Source organism: Nothoprocta perdicaria, unplaced genomic scaffold (assembly GCF_003342845.1).
Source record: "Nothoprocta perdicaria isolate Ctin4 unplaced genomic scaffold, notPer1 scaffold_124, whole genome shotgun sequence".
NCBI classification, from domain to species: domain Eukaryota; kingdom Metazoa; phylum Chordata; class Aves; order Tinamiformes; family Tinamidae; genus Nothoprocta; species Nothoprocta perdicaria.
The window spans coordinates 1,095,097-1,111,438 of NW_020454361.1; the positions used below are offsets into that span (position 1 = coordinate 1,095,097).

Consider the following 16,342-nt stretch of genomic DNA (forward strand, 5'->3'; position numbering starts at 1 on the left):
GGGAAGGGAAGGGAAGGGAAGGGAAGGGAAGGGAAGGGAAGGGAAGGGCACGGTGCAGTGCAGCCGTGGCTGGCGCCGGGGGGCGCGGGGACACGCAGCCTGCGGTGCCCCCGGGGCTCCTCCTCGGGCCGTGGCGGTGGCCGGCGCGGAGGGGGACGTGGCCCGCAGTGCCACGCGCCGGCCCCGCCGTTTCGTAACGCCGCTGCTTGGCCTTGTCTGACCCGATTAGCACGTTGGTAATTCAAGGCTGGTGGCTGCAAATAGAAAACGCCCGAAGGCGCAGGGGGGTCTGTCCCGTACGAGGCTCCTGCCCCCTCCTCGCCTGGCCGTGGACCCCAGAGCCCAGCCTGGCTCTGCTTTCCCGGGGACAGCGGTGCCGGGGGCGTCAGGGTCCTCTCTCCTATTCCCGGTGCATCCGGAGGCCCCGCTGCTTGCTGGCACCTCTGCACCCCTCGCTGTCTGCAGCCATCGGGGGTTCCTTAGCAAGCCCTTAGTTCTGTGTCCATGGCCCCACGGCCCCATTCTCGAGCCACCCCATCTCCCCAAGGCCTCTCTTGTGGCCACCGTCACTCGTGCAGCGACGCCTCCCGTGCTCAGCGCGCTCACGCTGCCCGCCGGGCCGGCTTTGGCCACGGGCGCAGGCCGCGCGCGGCCCGGCCGCCGTCGCGCTAATTGCCCGCGGCAGAGCGGCTTAGCGCCCGGCTTAGCGGGCGCTATTTCTGCCAAGGTCAGGGGACGCGTGAACTGCGACCCACGGGGCGGCGGGGGGGCGCCCGGCCCCAACGGGCCCTGTCCCAGCGTGGCTGCTCCCTGCACTTTGAATGCCCTGGGAGACCCGGGAGGAAAGCGGCACCATCCTGCTCCCTCGACGGGGATGCACCGCCGGGATGGCGACAGGACGAACCGCCCCCCTCCACAGCCCCCCGGGTGATATATGCACCCGTGGGGCGGCCTGCGAGCACGTCCTGCATGGGGAGGCTGCCCCGCACCCTGGCCGCTCCGCAATTCCCAAAGGCCCGGCCGGCTCTGCGCGGCCGCAGCCCTGAGCTGGATTAGGTGGCACGGGCGGCCCGGAGGGGTCACAGGGAAACGTGGCAGCAGCCTTAAATAATGGCAGGGACGGGCACGGGCTGCAGCCCCTGGCGCCGCACGCCCTCGCGGTCCCTTGTGCAGGTGGCAGCAGATGCAAATCCCGCCGCGCGGCCCCGAACCACCGGCCCAAAATAAACAGAGCTGCTGCGTTTCTCGGCAGCCCAGGCCACAGCTTCCCCCTGCCGCGGCGGCAAGCCCAGGTGGGGCCGGCCCGGGAGGAAGAGGGGACGGGGCTGCAGCCACGGCCCTGCAGCGCTGGTCAAGACCCACCCTTTGCATTAGGCAGGTGGCAGCTCTGGGTGCAAAGGAGCCGGGACGTGGTGGGCACCGCGCAATGGAAGCAGCCAGCGGTGGGGGAAAGAACAGGGTGAAAAAGGCRTCGACACCCTGGCCTTCCTCCTCCTCCTCGTGCTCTGGCAGGCCCTGGCAGCAGATGGTGGCTGCTGCTCATCTGTAATTAATGGGGCGCCGCGCGGATAATCACGGCAGGCGGCTGCCGCTCGGAGCGCCCCGGCACGAGCGTCGGCGGCTGCAACRTGCCCTGCAGCTCCCACCTCCGCCCCCGGCATTCCCAGGCCATTCCCAGCATGGCATCCCTAGGAAAAGCACTCCGGCCAGGATATTTTAGCAGGGTGGTTCTGTGCAAAGTTCAAACACCAAGTCCAGCCTAAACGTTTGCTGTGCCCGGGGGTCCCTCGAGCCGAGGATGCTCCTGCGCCAGGGATGTGGTGCAGCAGCGCTGAGGCCCCGRGCACGGAGAGGCCCCGGAGCGGCTCCGACCCACATGACCGCGGTGGCTTCCTCGGGGCGGCCGCGGCGGGGAGGAGCAGCGAGGAGGCTGGTGGGCCCGGCCGGGGAAGTGCAGCAGGAGGAAGCGGCGGCGGGCGGGCGAGTGGAGCGGGCGGGGGGCCAGGGCACCCACGGGAGCCCCTCTGTGCGCAGCACCGCAGGGCCACTGCGCCTGCCCGGCTCCGCGCGCCCGGAGCTGCCAGCAGACAAGCACGGACGGGGAGCGCATCCGCAGGAGCGAACTTGCCAGCGAGGGCGACTTCCCTGACGGACCCGCGCGCACGGAGCACCCAGCAGCTCCTGGCAAAACCCTGGTCCTGCCGGGATGCTGCCGTCCCCATGAGACGCGGGCCGCGGCCGCCCSTCACCAACCGGCGCTGCTTGCGCTTCCTCTCCTCTCCATCCTCACCCTCGCACCCGGGACGCGCCGCTGACCCCAGCAGCGGGGCCGGTGCCGGGCTGTGTCCCAGGGTGCCCGTCGCGCTGCAGGATGGCAGCGACAACCTGGTACCACCGGGACATCAGCCGGGTGCTGGCCGAGGATCTGCTGGCCCAGGCGGGCAGGGACGGCTCCTTCCTGGTGCGGGACAGCGAGTCCGTGGCGGGCGCGTACGCCCTGTGCCTCCTGTGAGTGGCCCTCGGCCCCGCTCCGTGCCCGGCCTCCGGCGCCCTCGGAGGCGCGCTGAGCCCCGCGCTCCCGGCAGGTTCCAGCGGCACGTGTACACCTACCGCATCCTGCCTGATGACGAGGGGCTGCTCTCCGTCCAGGTGGGTGCAGCTGCTCCTGCTGCCGTGCAATGGAGCACCCTGGGGTGCAGGAGGGGGGGTTGCGATCCTGGAGAGGGCAGGATTAGGGGATTTGGGGAGGCGGGCATCTTTGGTGGCCCCGCAGGGTGGGTGCTGCCGCTGGCAGGGGCGGCGTTGGCTCTYGCGTGCACCATGCAGTGCGGTTTGCCTGCTGCAGCCCCACAGGATGTGCACCCCRTGCATGATCCTTTCTGCCCGCGCCGGCGACACCGGCTCCCCGTGCAGCAAACAGCTCCGCTTCCCTCTGCAGAGCGTGCAGGGCACCCAGGCCAGGCGCTTCCGCAGCCTCGCCGAGCTGGTGGGCGCCTACCAGCAGCCGCACGGCGGCCTGGTGACGCCGCTGCTGCACCCCGTGCCCCGGCCATGCGCCGAGGATGGGGAGGACGAGGAGGAGGACGAGGAGCGCGCAGGCGAGCCCAGCCCCGTCCCRCCAAGCTGTGGTGCTGCCAATGGGGCCAGCGGCCGCGGCGGCACCCCGACCAGCGCGGGATGCCCCGGCCGGAGCCTCATCCCGCAGCAGCTGCGGCTGCAGGAGCAGCTTCACAGCAGGTAGCGCCGGCGCCGAGCCCGGYGCGGGCACGAGGCTCCCGCGCTGCCTCTCAGCCGCCGCCGTCCCTTGCAGCCCCGCTAGCGACATCACGGGCCTCCTGGCCGAGTACCTGCGGCAGGCGCTGCCGCGGGACCCGGCGGCGCCGCGCGGCGGGGAGCTGCAGCCGCGGCCCCTCTGCGCCGCGCTGGCCGCCGCGTGCCGGGTGCTGCACAGGTGGGTGCGCATGGGGCGCGCGGCCCCCGCGCCCTGCCCGCGCTCACCCCGCGCCGCTTCCTCCCTGCAGCGAGGTGGACTCGGCGCTGGCCGGGCTGGCGGCGCTGGCCGCGGTGTTGGGTGCCACCGCGGCGCCCCGCGGCCCCGTGCGGGAGCAGGTGGGTGGCACGGCGCCGTGTCACCGCGAGGAGCACGCACTGCTCTCAGGGCATCCGCCCCAGCGCCTGCCTCCGTCCCCAGGGCCTGCTGAGCGGTGACCCCGACCTGGAGCTGCTCCTCAGCAAGACAGCCACCGTCAACCACCTCCTCTCCTCCCTGGAGAGAAAGGTGCCGGGGGTTTGGGGGCAGAGGGACTSTCACTTGCAGAGCCCATTGGAGGGCACGGGGTCCCTCTCCCATCCTGGGTGCATCTCCCTGTTTCACACCCCTCTCTTCCCGCAGGTGCTGAGGTCGCTGCAGGAGATGGTGTCCAAGCACAACCTGGTGCTGCCCAGCGCGGCCTYGCCATCCCAGCCGTCCACCAGGCCCCTGGCTGTGCAGAGCTTCGAGGTGAGCCCGGGGAGGGACAGCCGGGGGGCTGGGGGGTGAAGGCAGCAGGGGTGGGTGCYGAGCCCTGCAGGGGCTCCCTGCGCTGCAGGTGAAGGTGGGCAAGTCGCAGCGAGCAGCCCTGGCCGTGGACGTGGAGTCGGGCACGGTGGTGATCACCAAGAAGGGCAGCGGGACCCCCGAAGAGACCATCCCTCAGGACAAGAGTAAGGAGCCCCCCATCCCACTGCAGGTCCCCGGGGGATGGTGCAGGGCCAGAGGTTCCTTCTGCAAGGGCAGCAAGGGATCTCCCAGGCCTGACACCAGGGTGATGGGCTCCTTCCTCTCCGGAGATGGTGGGGACCGTGGGGAGCCGGATGGGTGGCGGGACRCGGTGTGCGGGCCCTGCCCTTGTCCCGCTCCTGACCACGGGCATGCAGTCCTGCAGCTGATTAAATACCAGAGCGTGCAGAGCAAGGTGAGGCTGGTGTACGGCCGCGACCAGCACAAGCGCCTCAGCACAGACTTGGTCTTCCCGAGCGCRCGGGTAAGGGCACCTCAGCCACATCCCGACGTTAAGAGCCTCTGAATGTCCCCAGCTCCCATGCCTGGAGGTTAATGTCCCCGTGGCCCTGCTGCAGCCCCGCAGATCTGGCCATCGGCTTCTYTTGTGGGGCCGCGTTTCCCCAAGCYCCGGGGCTCTGGGGACACCCGTGTCTTCCTGCAGAAGCGTGAGGCCTTTTGCCAGCTCCTGCAGCTCATGAAGATCCAGCACTCCAACCTGGACGAGCCCGACCTCATCTCGGTGTATGTGGGGACATGGAACATGGGTAAGGGCTGGGAAACACTCTTGTCGTGCAGGAAGTGCATCCAGAGGGGAGCAAGGCGTTCCGAAGGAGCCGGGGTGCCTAGGGCTGGAGCTGCTCCTTGCTGGTCCAAGAAGCCCAGAGAAAGCCCAAATGGGACCTTTTTGGGGTTCATCAGTCCTGCCATGACCCGCTAAATTCATGGAGGCCGGGCTGCTGGGCGGGTTTTGGAGCACAGTGGTGAATCCGGATGGGTTTTGGAGCACAACAGGAGATCTGTGTGGGTTTTGGAGCACAGCGGCAGATCCGGGTGGGTTTTGGAGTGCAGTGGTGGATCCGAGTGGGTTTTGGAGCGCAGCAGTGGATCTGGGCGGGTTTTGGAGCACAGTGGTGTAGCCGGGTGGGTTTTGGAGCACAGTGGCAGATTCGGGTGGGTTTTGGAGTGCAGTGATGGATCCGAGTGGGTTTTGGAGCGCAGCAGTGGATCTGGGTGGGTTTTGGAGCACAGTGCTGGATCCGGGCAGGTTTTGGAGCACAGCGGCAGATCCAGCGCAGGGCCACGTGGGGCTTTGCGCCCGCTTCGGGCCGAGCCGCGCGCCCAGCCGTGCCCCATCCGCAGGCAGCGCCCCGCCGCCGCGCTCCCTCGCCTCGTGGCTGACGGCGCGGGGCCTGGGGCGTGCGCGCGACGAGACCACCGCCCGCGTCCCCCACGACATCTACGTGATCGGCACGCAGGAGAGCTCCCTGGGCGACCGCGAGTGGGTGGAGTTCCTGCGCGCGTCCCTCAGGACGCTGGTGGCCACAGACTACCGAGTGGTAACGGTGGGGTCCAGGCTGCAGGGGGACGTCCCGGGGTCCCAGCTGCCCTCCTCAGCCTCGGCTGTGGCATAAAAACCCGGGGCGACTTCCACAGATGGGCTGGGGAAGTGATCACCCACCGCGATGCAGTCCTCGTGCCTAAACCCAATGTGCTCTTCCCCTGTCTGCTCCTGCACCCCATGCCGCTCGCGGGGGCCGTGGGGACCCCTCGGCCCTGTGTCCCGCAGGTGGCCCTGCAGTGCCTCTGGAGCATCAAGATAGTGGTGCTGGCGAAACCGGAGCACGAGCGGCGCATCAGCCACGTGGACACGTCCAGCGTGAAGACCGGCATCGCCAACACGCTGGGTGCGGGAGGGACGGGGCCCTGGGGCGCCCGGCGGGACGGGGCGCGGGGCACCCTGTGCTCGGGGCTGCCCCGAGGCGGACRGGCAGCGCGGAGCGGGGCCCGCCGTGGGTCAGCCCCACTGCACTGTGTCCTCGCAGGGAACAAGGGAGCCGTGGGCGTCTCCTTCCTTTTCAACGGGACCTCCTTCGGGTTCGTCAACTGCCACCTGGCCTCAGGAAGTGAGAAAACCCACAGGTGACAGTGGGACACATAGTGGGGGGACAAACCCCCTTGGCCCAGCGGGGACTCGCAGTGCAGAGCAGCCGAGGGGGGTCCTCATTTGGACAGGTTGCTAGAAGGGAACGGTGGAGATTTTCCCAAGAACCACGGAGGAAGCAGCAGTAAAACACAAAACCCGAAAGCCCCGYGGTAGCAAAGGGTCTCCTTCCCTCCGTCCCCCGGCTTTGGTTTGCGCTCGCACGCAGCGCTCCACCGCGCATCCCGCCACGCTTCCCGCTGCGCATCCCGCCGCGCTTCCCGACGTGTCTCGCACGTGCCTGGCAGGGAGCTGTGCTGCACCCGGAGCCCTTCGGAGCGGGAGGAATTTTGGTCCCTGTGTGCCAGAGATKGAGGCTGGAGCTGCTGGTCCCCGTCCCCAGCAGACGGGCCCATGGCGGGGTGTGATGGGGTGGTGGTGGGGCCGCCTCACGCGCTCTGCTCCTGTCCCCGCACGCGGCGCAGGAGGAACCAGAACTACAGCGACATCCTGCGCTCGCTGGCGCTGGGCGACAGGCGGCTCGGCGCCTTCGACCTCACGCTGCGCTTCACCCACCTCTTCTGGTTCGGGGACCTCAACTACCGCCTCGACATGGACGTGCAGGTGGGAGCGCGTGTGCAGGGGCCGGGGCCGTGCCGGAGCGCTCACCGGCGCAGGGCCACACCAGCGAGGCGCCAAGAACGCAGGCGTGCAGGGGAGCCCCGGGTCCCTGCTCTGGCTGGCACCAAGAGGAGCCCCAAAGGGCCCCGGGTGCCTGTTGAGATGCTGAAGCAGAGGGGCGGATGAGGGAGAACCTGGATGCTCACGTCCCTCTGCTCCTCCTGACCCAGGACGTCCTCACCCATGTAATCAAGAGGGACTTTGAAGCCCTCCTGGCTGTGGACCAGCTCAACCTGGAGCGGGAGAAGAACAAGGTCTTCCTACAATTCAGTGAGTGCTGGCACACAGTGCCAAAAATGCGAAGGACCTCGATGTGCACCAGGGACATTCCCACTGGAGTAGTGCATCTGGCAGGGGATGGATGCTGACCTTCCCCCTGGCATGTGCTGGTGGGATGTGACCATGGGATGTGACCATGACACTGCTCCCAGTGTGGGAATGGGGCTGGAGTGTGGCTCGGAGAGCCCCAGCAGGATGGGGAGCATGGCAGACCTTGTCCCCAGGCTGGTGCCAGCCGTGGCGGTGTCCACGGCTCCCCAGCCCAGCTCTGCATCGCGGTTCCCAGGCGAGGGTGACATCTCCTTCCCGCCCACGTACCGGTACGAACGGGGCTCCCGGGACAACTACGTCTGGCAGAAGTTCAAGACCACGGGGGTGAGTGCCACGCTCTCAGCCAAGGCCGGGGCCCAGCGGCCCAGGATGTGCCGGGGAAACCGGGACAGCAGCTGGGGACAGTGCCCGGCAGGCTGTGTGATGAGCAGAGACCCTGCTCTGTGCTCAGCCCTCTGCCAGGCCTTCTTCTGCCACAGAGGCTTCGGGCAGCAGGGAAACATCTTGTAGGGGTGCTCTGTCCATTACCCTGGGGCGGGACAAGAAAGAAAACCTCTAGTGGGGGAGAAGCGCCGGGTGGTGGGAGAAAGCAGCCGGCGGGAGCCTGCGGGAGCATCGATTCTCTTCTTCCTAGGTGAGGATCAATGTCCCCTCGTGGTGCGACCGCATCCTGTGGAAGTCACACCCGGAAACCCACGTGGTCTGTAACTCCTATGGTGAGCGAGGTCCCCAGGGCTGGTGGCGAGCGAGGAACGCGGGTGCCAGCAGCGCAGCCCGCGGTGCTGGGGGTGGGACCCGGTGCCCGTCACTCGGCTGCCCCTTCTTGCGTTCCAGGCTGCACGGACGACATCGTGACCAGCGACCACTCGCCGGTCTTTGCCACCTTCGAGGTGGGAGTGACATCGCAGTTCGTGCCCAAGAAGGGTAAGGGTGAGGGTGATGGTGATAGTGATGGTGAGGGCAAGGGTGAGGGTGATGCTGAAGGTGATGGTGATGATAAAGGTGATGGTGAGGGTGAAGAAACCTTGGCAATTGTCTCTGGAGCAGTGACCCCAGGGAACAGCTCTCAGCCCTGCTCCTTCCCGGGTTTGTCACCTCCTACTGCCCCAATGTGYGTGGCCCTGGGGCGAGCGTGGTGCTCGGCCGGCTCGCCCTGAGCCACCGGTGCCCCAAAGCAGCGCCCAGCTCCAGCCCCGAGCCGCTGACCTGCATCGAGTGGGAGAGCRTCGAGGTGACGGTGAAAAGCGCCGGGCGCAGCAAGTGCTACCTCGAGTTCCACTCCTCCTGCCTGGAGGGTGAGCGGGGCGCACGCGGCCCCGCCGCCGTGGGCTGGRCCGGGCAGGGCGGCCGCGCGCCCCGGGCTGGGCTCCGGGCTCGGCTCCGGGTTGGCGCTGCCTCCATGCCCGCTGTCCCACGGCAGAGCCCCAGCGGAGCGGGGAGAACACGGCCCAGAGCTGCGACCCCGCCGGCTTCCTGCGCCTCGGCTGGGCGGCCGAGCACCTGCCCGTGGTGAGCAGCGGGAACGGGGCTCGCGGGGCGGCTGGACCCGGTGCCCCTTCCCGCCAGCTCCACGTCACCCCAGCACCCCCATCCCTCCCTTCCCGATCCCTCCCGCCCGGCTCTGCTCCGGGACCGGAGTGAGCGGCCGCGCGCACCAGCACCCGCTCTTCCTGCGCAGCTGCACCCCATCCTCTCGGACCCGGAGTACCTGGGGGACCAGCACCTGCTGCTCAGCGTCAAGGGCGTTGAGAGCTGCGAGTCCTACGGTGCGTGCCCGCCGCGCCGCCCCCGCGTGCCCCCTGTGCTGCGGGGCTGCCCGGGGCAGCATCCTCTCCCGTGCCAGAGATGGACGCGGTGGCCTTGGCGAAGCCGTGGGTGCCACCAGGCCCCTTCAGGGTGCTGCCATGGGCTCTGGATTAGCTCCCCATGCAATATGGGGGAAAAACCCTGGGTCTGAGGTTTTGCAGCTGGAGTTTGGTAGGAGGGACCCTGCGCGGGGGCTGCTGGACGGGGTCCCACTGCGGGTGATGGATGCTCATGCCCTGGCGTGCCRCGGCACAGGCGAGTGCTGCATCGCCATGAGGTCCATGATGGGCAGCACAGCCCAGCGCTTCGAGACGTTCCTGTTCCACCGCGGCGAGGAGACGGGCTCCGTGCGCGGCTGCGTGCAGGTCCGCGCGCCCGCGGGCCGGCGCGGTGCCCGCCAGCGGCTCTACGGTAACGCGCCGCGCGCCCGGGCGCCCTCCCCGCACGCCGCCCCGTGCCCGCCTCCACCACCCCGCTCCCTTGCAGAGTGGATCAGCTTCGAGGAGGAGGAGGAGGAGGCCGAAGCGGCCGCCAGCCCCACGTGCCCCAAGCTCCCCGTGCGCTGCGCCAGGTACCCGGGTGAGCACGTCCCCGCCGGCACCGGCACTGCGGTTGCGCTAAGGCCGCCTCGCACCGCCGTGTGTTGCAGGAGCCGGCCCCGCAGCGTGCCCGAGGCGGCCAGCACCTACACCAACCCGGCCTACTTCACATTCGAGGGGCTGCCCAGCACGTGGGCCCCGGCGTCCGGTGGCGTTCCCGAGCGTTCCGGCAGCCAGAGGCAGGCGGAGGCCGCGCGGTGCCGCAGCCCGGCCCCGAGGCCTGTCCAGGAGGAGCCGCGGGGCCGTGGCGGCCAGCAGCAGCTCGGGGCCCTGCCCGGCGGCCGGCAGAGGCGGCCGCAGTCGGCAGTGCTGCAGCGGGACGCGGCGGTGGCGGCCGGCGGCGACCGCTCACTCAGGGCGCTGCACATGGCCGGGCACCTCAGCGAGCTGGAGCGTGCAGCCCCCGGAATGCYGGGACACATGCGGGATGGCCGGCGGCACGGCCACGCCACCGAGGTACCGCCAGGCTGCGCGGGGACTGGGGGAACAGGGCGGGAGATGCACTTGGACACAAGGCCACTGGCCGGGGAGAGCGGTGCAGGAGCAGCGATCCCCGCGTCCCGCTTCTCACGGGGGGAAAGGCGGGAGGATGCGTCCCGGTGCTCCGCGGCGGCGCTGCCGGAGCGTCCCGGGGCTCTCCTCCCGCAGCGGCTGCACGGCGGACAGGAGCCCTCGTGCAGCGTCAGCRCGGGGCTGAGCTGCCTTGGCTTGGAGCGGTACCGCGAGGGGCTCTACGAGAGCGGCTGCGATGACCTCGAGTTCCTCAGGTATCGCCCAGGTCCYGCAGCCCGCAGCACAGGGACAGTCGGTCCCCGGGAGTGGAGCTGGTCAGGCCAGCTCCTGTGTCCCCTGGGTCCCCAGGGAGCCCCAAGCCTGGAGGAAGGGAGAACGGGGGAGGAGAAGAGGGGACCATTAACCAACAGGCCCAAATTCCTCCTGGAAGCCCTTGAACCGGGAGGACGCTGTCCCCCTGCACCCCGCCGGTGGCCTTGCCACGGTTGCTCTCCCTCCCCGCCCTGTGCAGGGACGTCACGGAGCAGGAGCTGCTGGAGGCCGGCGTGCTGAGCCCGGGGCACCGGCGGCTCCTCCGGGCCGAGCTCCGCGAGAGCCGCGCCGAGGGGCTGCAGCAGAGACCCTACCCGGGGCCGAGCTCGTAGAGGCTGCGCGGGGCGGCTCCGCGCACGAGCGGCCCGGGGAGCTTCTGCTCCAAGCAGGAGGCAGGGACGGAGGCCGCAAGGATAAACCTGGGACTGGGAATTGCTTCCTCTGCCGCCTTCGCCACCACCGCCGATGTCTCGCTGCACACGCCGCACCGAGAGCGGCGCCGGCACCGTGTCCCGGCCTCGCCGTGGAGCCAGCCGCCCTCCCACGCTGCCTGGCCTCCCCAGCAAACGRCTGGACGTTTCTGCACTGGAAAGGCTCAGGGAGGTCCCGCGGCCGCCAGGAGTGACCCCAGGCCTGGGCCTCATCCCCGGTCCATCCTTCTATGGAGCAGGGAGCTTGCTCACCAGCAAGGAGAGGCCCGCGGGACAGGGATGTGGGAAATGCGGAGACCCCCTTGGAGCACCCAGGTTGCCCCATCACGGGTGAGGTGGGACAGGACGTGCCCCGGCAGGYGGGAACGTGCTCTCGGGATCACCCAAGTGCAGGGGGCCGCCTTTGCCCAGCCCTGCCGATGGACCCCAGCGGAGACGCCGCAGCTCGCGGGGATCCCGCACACCCGAGYGCCGGCTCCAGCGGGCGCGATGCGGAAGCCCCGGGAGCGGCGGCYGCTGCCAGCGCCTCCCCATTCCGCCCCGCTCGGCTCCGCTGCTGCCCAGCGCCTTTCCCTGCCCCAGCCCAGGAGTGCCGCTGTCGTCCTGTGCCTCTCGCCCTGGCGATCGGGAATAAATCTCAGGGCTCAGAGGGCAACGCAGGCCATGCACCGCCTCGTCCTTGACATTCCCGCGTGTCCATCCCCGCTCCCTCCTGTGCACGGGTGCCCCTCCTGGGCTCGAGGGTAGCCCATGTCCCTCGGTAGCCCACGCTTTTACCCCCGACATGTCTACGCACTGGCCGCCCATCGCTGCAGCACCCGTATTTCCCAAGAAATGAGAGCCGGACGGTGCCATCCTTGGGGACACTATGCCCGGGCTGGCCTCAAGGTGGCAGTGGCCACCTTTGTCCCCAGGAGAGGGCTCAGCGCCGGGGACCGCGGGGTCACCCCATGGGTGCAGGGCTGGGGGCAGCAAGGCGGGAGCCATCCCCGTGCCCATCGCTGTCCCCATCGCCGTCCCCACGGCGAGCACGGCCATGGGGCAGGACGGGGAGATCTCGGTGGCCACAGTCCCCWCGTGGCCACCCTCACGGGGCACCAGGGGCTGCAGACAAGGCCCCAGTGTGGTGGCCCTGGTGGGGACATGCAGGGGGGTGTCCCCAAACCCTCGTCGAGGGCACCCCCTGCCCGCGCCCCACGGCTGCTTTTGTGGGGATGGGTCTGGGCAGCTGTCGTGCTGGTGGGACGGGGGGACAGGGTGACTGTGGCCATGGTGGCCATGGTGGCCATGGTGGCCGAGGTGGCAGTGGCCGAGGTGGCCGAGGTGGCCGAGGTGGCCGAGGTGGCCGAGGTGGCCGAGGTGGCAGTGGCAGCGAGGGAGGCAGGTGGCCGCGGTGGCCTCGGGCGCCTGCCCCCGCCTCCGCCCGCCTCCGGCCCTGCCTCTCCCTGGCACTTTGCTCCTCGGGCGGCCCCAGCCACAGACACGGATCCGGAGYGGGAACAGGAGCGGGAGCGGCGCCGCTCGAGGCCCCCGGCCCGGCATGGCCCCCGCGCCGGCCCTGCAGGTGAGCTGGTGGCATCGGGGCGACAAGGACACGGGGCCACCGACCCTCCCCGCGAGCGGGACCGGGCGGCACCTCTAGGTTCCGGGGGTGCTGATTGGGTGCTAAGGGACCCCGTAAGCTTGGCCGGTCCATCCTCAGTCTGGTCTCCCCACCGGCCATGGGGCCTTCGTCCCTCCCCAGGTGCTGCCTCCTCCTCCTCTCCCCTCAGCCTCCGGGGCTGCCCCAAGGAGGGGCTGGGAAACCCTGCGGAACTGGCAAAATTAGTCAAAATTCCCCCCTGTCACCTGCCACCCCGCTGGGGAGCGGTGTCACCTCGGAGAGGAGCAGCCCGTGGGAYTGGGGAGACCCCGGGCAGCTCGGACAGCATCAGGTCCCCGAGAGTCCCTGCTCGGCCGGCATTCCCAGGGGGAAGGTATCCGGCCCCAGAGGAGCCCTGCAACTCCAGCATTCCCGGGGGATGGAAGCATCAGCTCGGGAGCAGTAACTCCGAGTCTGCCTTTCAGTGGCAGCTGCTCTTGCAGCGGGGGAACAAAGGGATCACAAAGAATTTAGGTCACGCTCCCCTTGTGCCGGGGCTTTGGCCGCGCGAACCACGTGGCGATTAGGGACAAGGGTCCCTGCACGGGATGTTTTGCATGATTTCCTCTTGTTTTGCAATTTCTGAGCGTTTGGAGGAGAAGAAAAGCCCCGTGTTTCCATTGCTTCTGGTGGTAGCCGAGTACCAGGCTCCCCTTCCCAGGGGGAAGGCTCTGCTGCCCGCTTCCCTGCCGGCAGCTCCCAAATCCCGGTGTCCTCCTGGGGCAGCAGGACCTTGTGCTCCTGCGTTTGCAGCGCCCGAGTCATTCATTTCATTGGTGCCTTTCCGGTGCCTATGTAAATCGGAGCTGCGGGAAGCTCCGTCCTTTCCCTCCTGGACAGAGAYGGTCCCTCGTGGCACTCACTCCTTCTGGAAAAATCCCACCCACGACTGCGATTTTCCAGGCTGCAGCTATGGAAAAAGGTCCTGGTGAACGGGCCCAACAACAGCATGGCCTCAGGATGCAATACCGTAAATCAGRGCAACTTAAACCACTGATTCTGATGGTGACTGAGATTAGGAAGCAGGARACCTTGGCTGTTGAGATTGAGAACATCAAATGCAGCCCTCTGGGGTTTTTGTCTTTCAGTTGCTTTGCTGGGGAAAACTCTCTTAGGAACTGTTAAGAGCTRTTGATAAACAGTAATAAACAGCTCAACATATTTGTATACAGATATGTATTTTGCGGAGGCAGCCACCATCAACCTGCACTGCCACCTGAGCCGGCCCCAGCTCGGAYGGATTCTCCTTCTCCTTCCGTCCTTCTCTTCTCTTCTTGTTGTTATTTTTTTCCCTTCTTTCAGTCCCCTGGGTTTTTCGTGTTTTCCTCCCGATGCTTGACCTGTGTTTCATGGAATTTGTCTTCGGTCACTGAATCCTTCAGCATGTCCGGTTGGGTAGAGTTCTTTGTTTCATGCTCCATTTATTTGGAGGTTAGAAGAGGAAAACCAGTGTCCCGATCCTCCCTACCAGTGTCTCTGCATTGAGAGGATCCTGCTGGCTGGACCAGGGCAATAAGCCCCAGCACCGGCTGCACCCAGGACGGAGGCAGCTCCAGCTGCTGGACCAAGGCCTGGGACAGGACCAGGAGATCCAGTGCTTGGATTTCTTGACAGTCCTGCCAGGAAAATTTTTATTTTGTAATGAATTTATACTGGTTAACAGAAGGAAGGTGAGATTTGCCCAGCTCTAGACTCCCTTCGCAGCCCGAGCCCTGCTTTCCCAGCCGCGCAAGCGCAGCGCAGCCCAGCGGAGCTCTGTCCGGTCCGCATGGAGTCGGGACCTTCCCCCAGCACCCACTGCCATTGCGGGCCTGGGATTCCCGGCATCTCCTCTTATTCCTGCTCCAGTGCTTGCTCCGATGTGGCCTTTGCCGCAGCATTAGGAGCATCCAGATCCAGCGGGAGAGAAGCAGACGGGAGCACCCGACTGCGAAAGGCTCCGGGAGGAGAGCGTTCCCGGGAGGAGCCCCGCGCCGGTTCCCTTGTGGGCAGCTGAATTCACCGGCTGACACCTCCTCTCCACGGCATTTCCGTAACCGGATCTCCCCTGCCCGGGCCTCCCCTCGTGCTTCTCCCTGCCCTTTCTCTAAGGACACTGCTGCCAAAGTGATTCATGGAGCCAAACCGGGGCTCGATGGCGCTGGTGAYGACCGCTCCGAGGACGGGGACGAAGAGCGGCAGCCGGAGCGGGAGGCCGAGCAGATACCGGTGCAAACAGGGCTGGAGCGCAGACGTGTTGGCTGCACCATCCATCCAGCCCCACCTGGAGAGCTCAGGGACCCGCTCCATCTCATCCAGCCCCCTGGTCCCGCAAACCACCCAGCTTTGCGGGGCCGGGATTGCTCTGCAAGCAGAAAGGGGTTGAGCATTTTCACTTCCCGGCCCGAGCACCCCGCTAGGTGCACGCTTATCAGCTGAGGCTTATCTGCGAATGGTGGCGAGGGTCTGAGGCAGTCTTACATAAAGGATGCTCGTGGCAAGGAGGAGGGGGCAGCTGCATTGTTTTATTAACTCCCTGCTAGGTCAGCTTTTTATCTGGGGGTTGTTCTTCCCGAGAACACACGATGTCCAYGAGGGAAGCAGCATTATTTGCTCAATTATCCGGGACAATGAATAACTATACGGTTAAAGTTGGGGGAAGAAATCCAAGCTAGATCTGGTCAGAGATTGCCTGAAATAAGCTTATTAGAAAGGGAGCTCTGCCAGCGGCTCTGCAGCTTTACTGCTGAGCAAGCTCTTTGGTCCTCACTGCACTGATGGTGCCGTTTTGGACTTCTTCCACTTCCATGCAGAGCAGTTGCCCGGGATCACACCATAAGAGACACTCAAGAATGCCAAGGGAGCTGCACCACTACCCSAATACAGAACAGGGCTGGGGGGACCTCCTCAGCTCCAGACACATGGAAACCTCTGCCCTGCATCTGTCTGAAATGTGGCCGAATGGGCACAGCCCTGGGATGAAACCTGGGTCTGGCTAAGCCCTCTTGATTCCTGGTAGCTCCAGTGCCTCCCAGGTGGGTGCTAAAGCCCGTACATGAGGGTGATCTGTGTTTACCCCCTCACAGGGTGCCCTATAGCCCCTTCAGCAGGATGACCAGCAGCTCCTGGTGTTGCAGGCCTCCCAAAGGCCTGCTGCTACCCTCTCCCATCCCCATGGAGCTGCTCCTGCAAGGCTGTCCAAGCCAAGGCTGCAAGACACAGCTGGTACCAGAGCCGCGAGGTTGCTAGGCTTTCCTAGAGTTAGTTTTCTCTCTTGTTTACGGGGGAATTAGCTGGTTTCCTTCGTTAATGTTTGATCAGGACCTGCCTATTGCTCTCTGAACTCATCCCTGCAATAAAGCTGTGAAGCAATCTGCACTTTCTGTAGCTGGAAAGCAATTGCAGAGTGTTTGATTTGGGACCAAGGCTCCAGCTCAGCCCAGAACTCAAACAAATGGTGCAGAGCCTGTGTAGCTGCAGAGCCTGGCCTGGCACGGACACCCGCCTGCCTATCAGCCCATCTGCCTGCTGATTAATTTATGGTCGTGACTGTAAATCTAGGAATGCCAATCTATCCAGGCAAGGTTCTGCAAAGCAAAGTGACAAACCGGATCAAATCTCACCTGACGCTGGGGCCGTGAATGAAAGGAGAGATGGGCCGGGAGGAAGAGACAATCAAGAGAGAAGAGTGGGAAACAATGCGGCCTCTTGCCTGGTATCACCAAAACCAACACCCCATCAACAYGGGTCATCTCTCCAGAGCCAGGGACCTCCTCTGTCCTAAGGTCTTCTCATGGGTGAGCTCTGAACGAGCATAAACCCAACTGAGCAGCCTCTGCTGTGGGATGTAGCGTTGGGATACGCCCG

General features: G+C 66.6%; 1 protein-coding gene across 1 annotated transcript; it reads left to right on the top strand.

Annotated features, from left to right (window-relative positions):
* Positions 1–2,371: 2,371 nt before the first annotated feature.
* LOC112960397 (phosphatidylinositol 3,4,5-trisphosphate 5-phosphatase 2-like) lies at positions 2,372–10,755 on the top strand. Its single transcript, XM_026054636.1, is given in 25 exon segments — positions 2,372–2,527; positions 2,569–2,649; positions 2,939–3,237; positions 3,311–3,451; positions 3,522–3,609; positions 3,692–3,778; positions 3,893–4,000; positions 4,089–4,203; positions 4,417–4,523; positions 4,704–4,806; positions 5,402–5,598; positions 5,829–5,946; positions 6,085–6,181; positions 6,668–6,806; positions 7,034–7,133; positions 7,429–7,517; positions 7,828–7,909; positions 8,028–8,117; positions 8,372–8,488; positions 8,614–8,702; positions 8,872–8,959; positions 9,255–9,410; positions 9,486–9,570; positions 9,649–10,365; positions 10,623–10,755. Coding segments are annotated over 25 exon segments (3,582 nt in total).
* Positions 10,756–16,342: the final 5,587 nt, after the last annotated feature.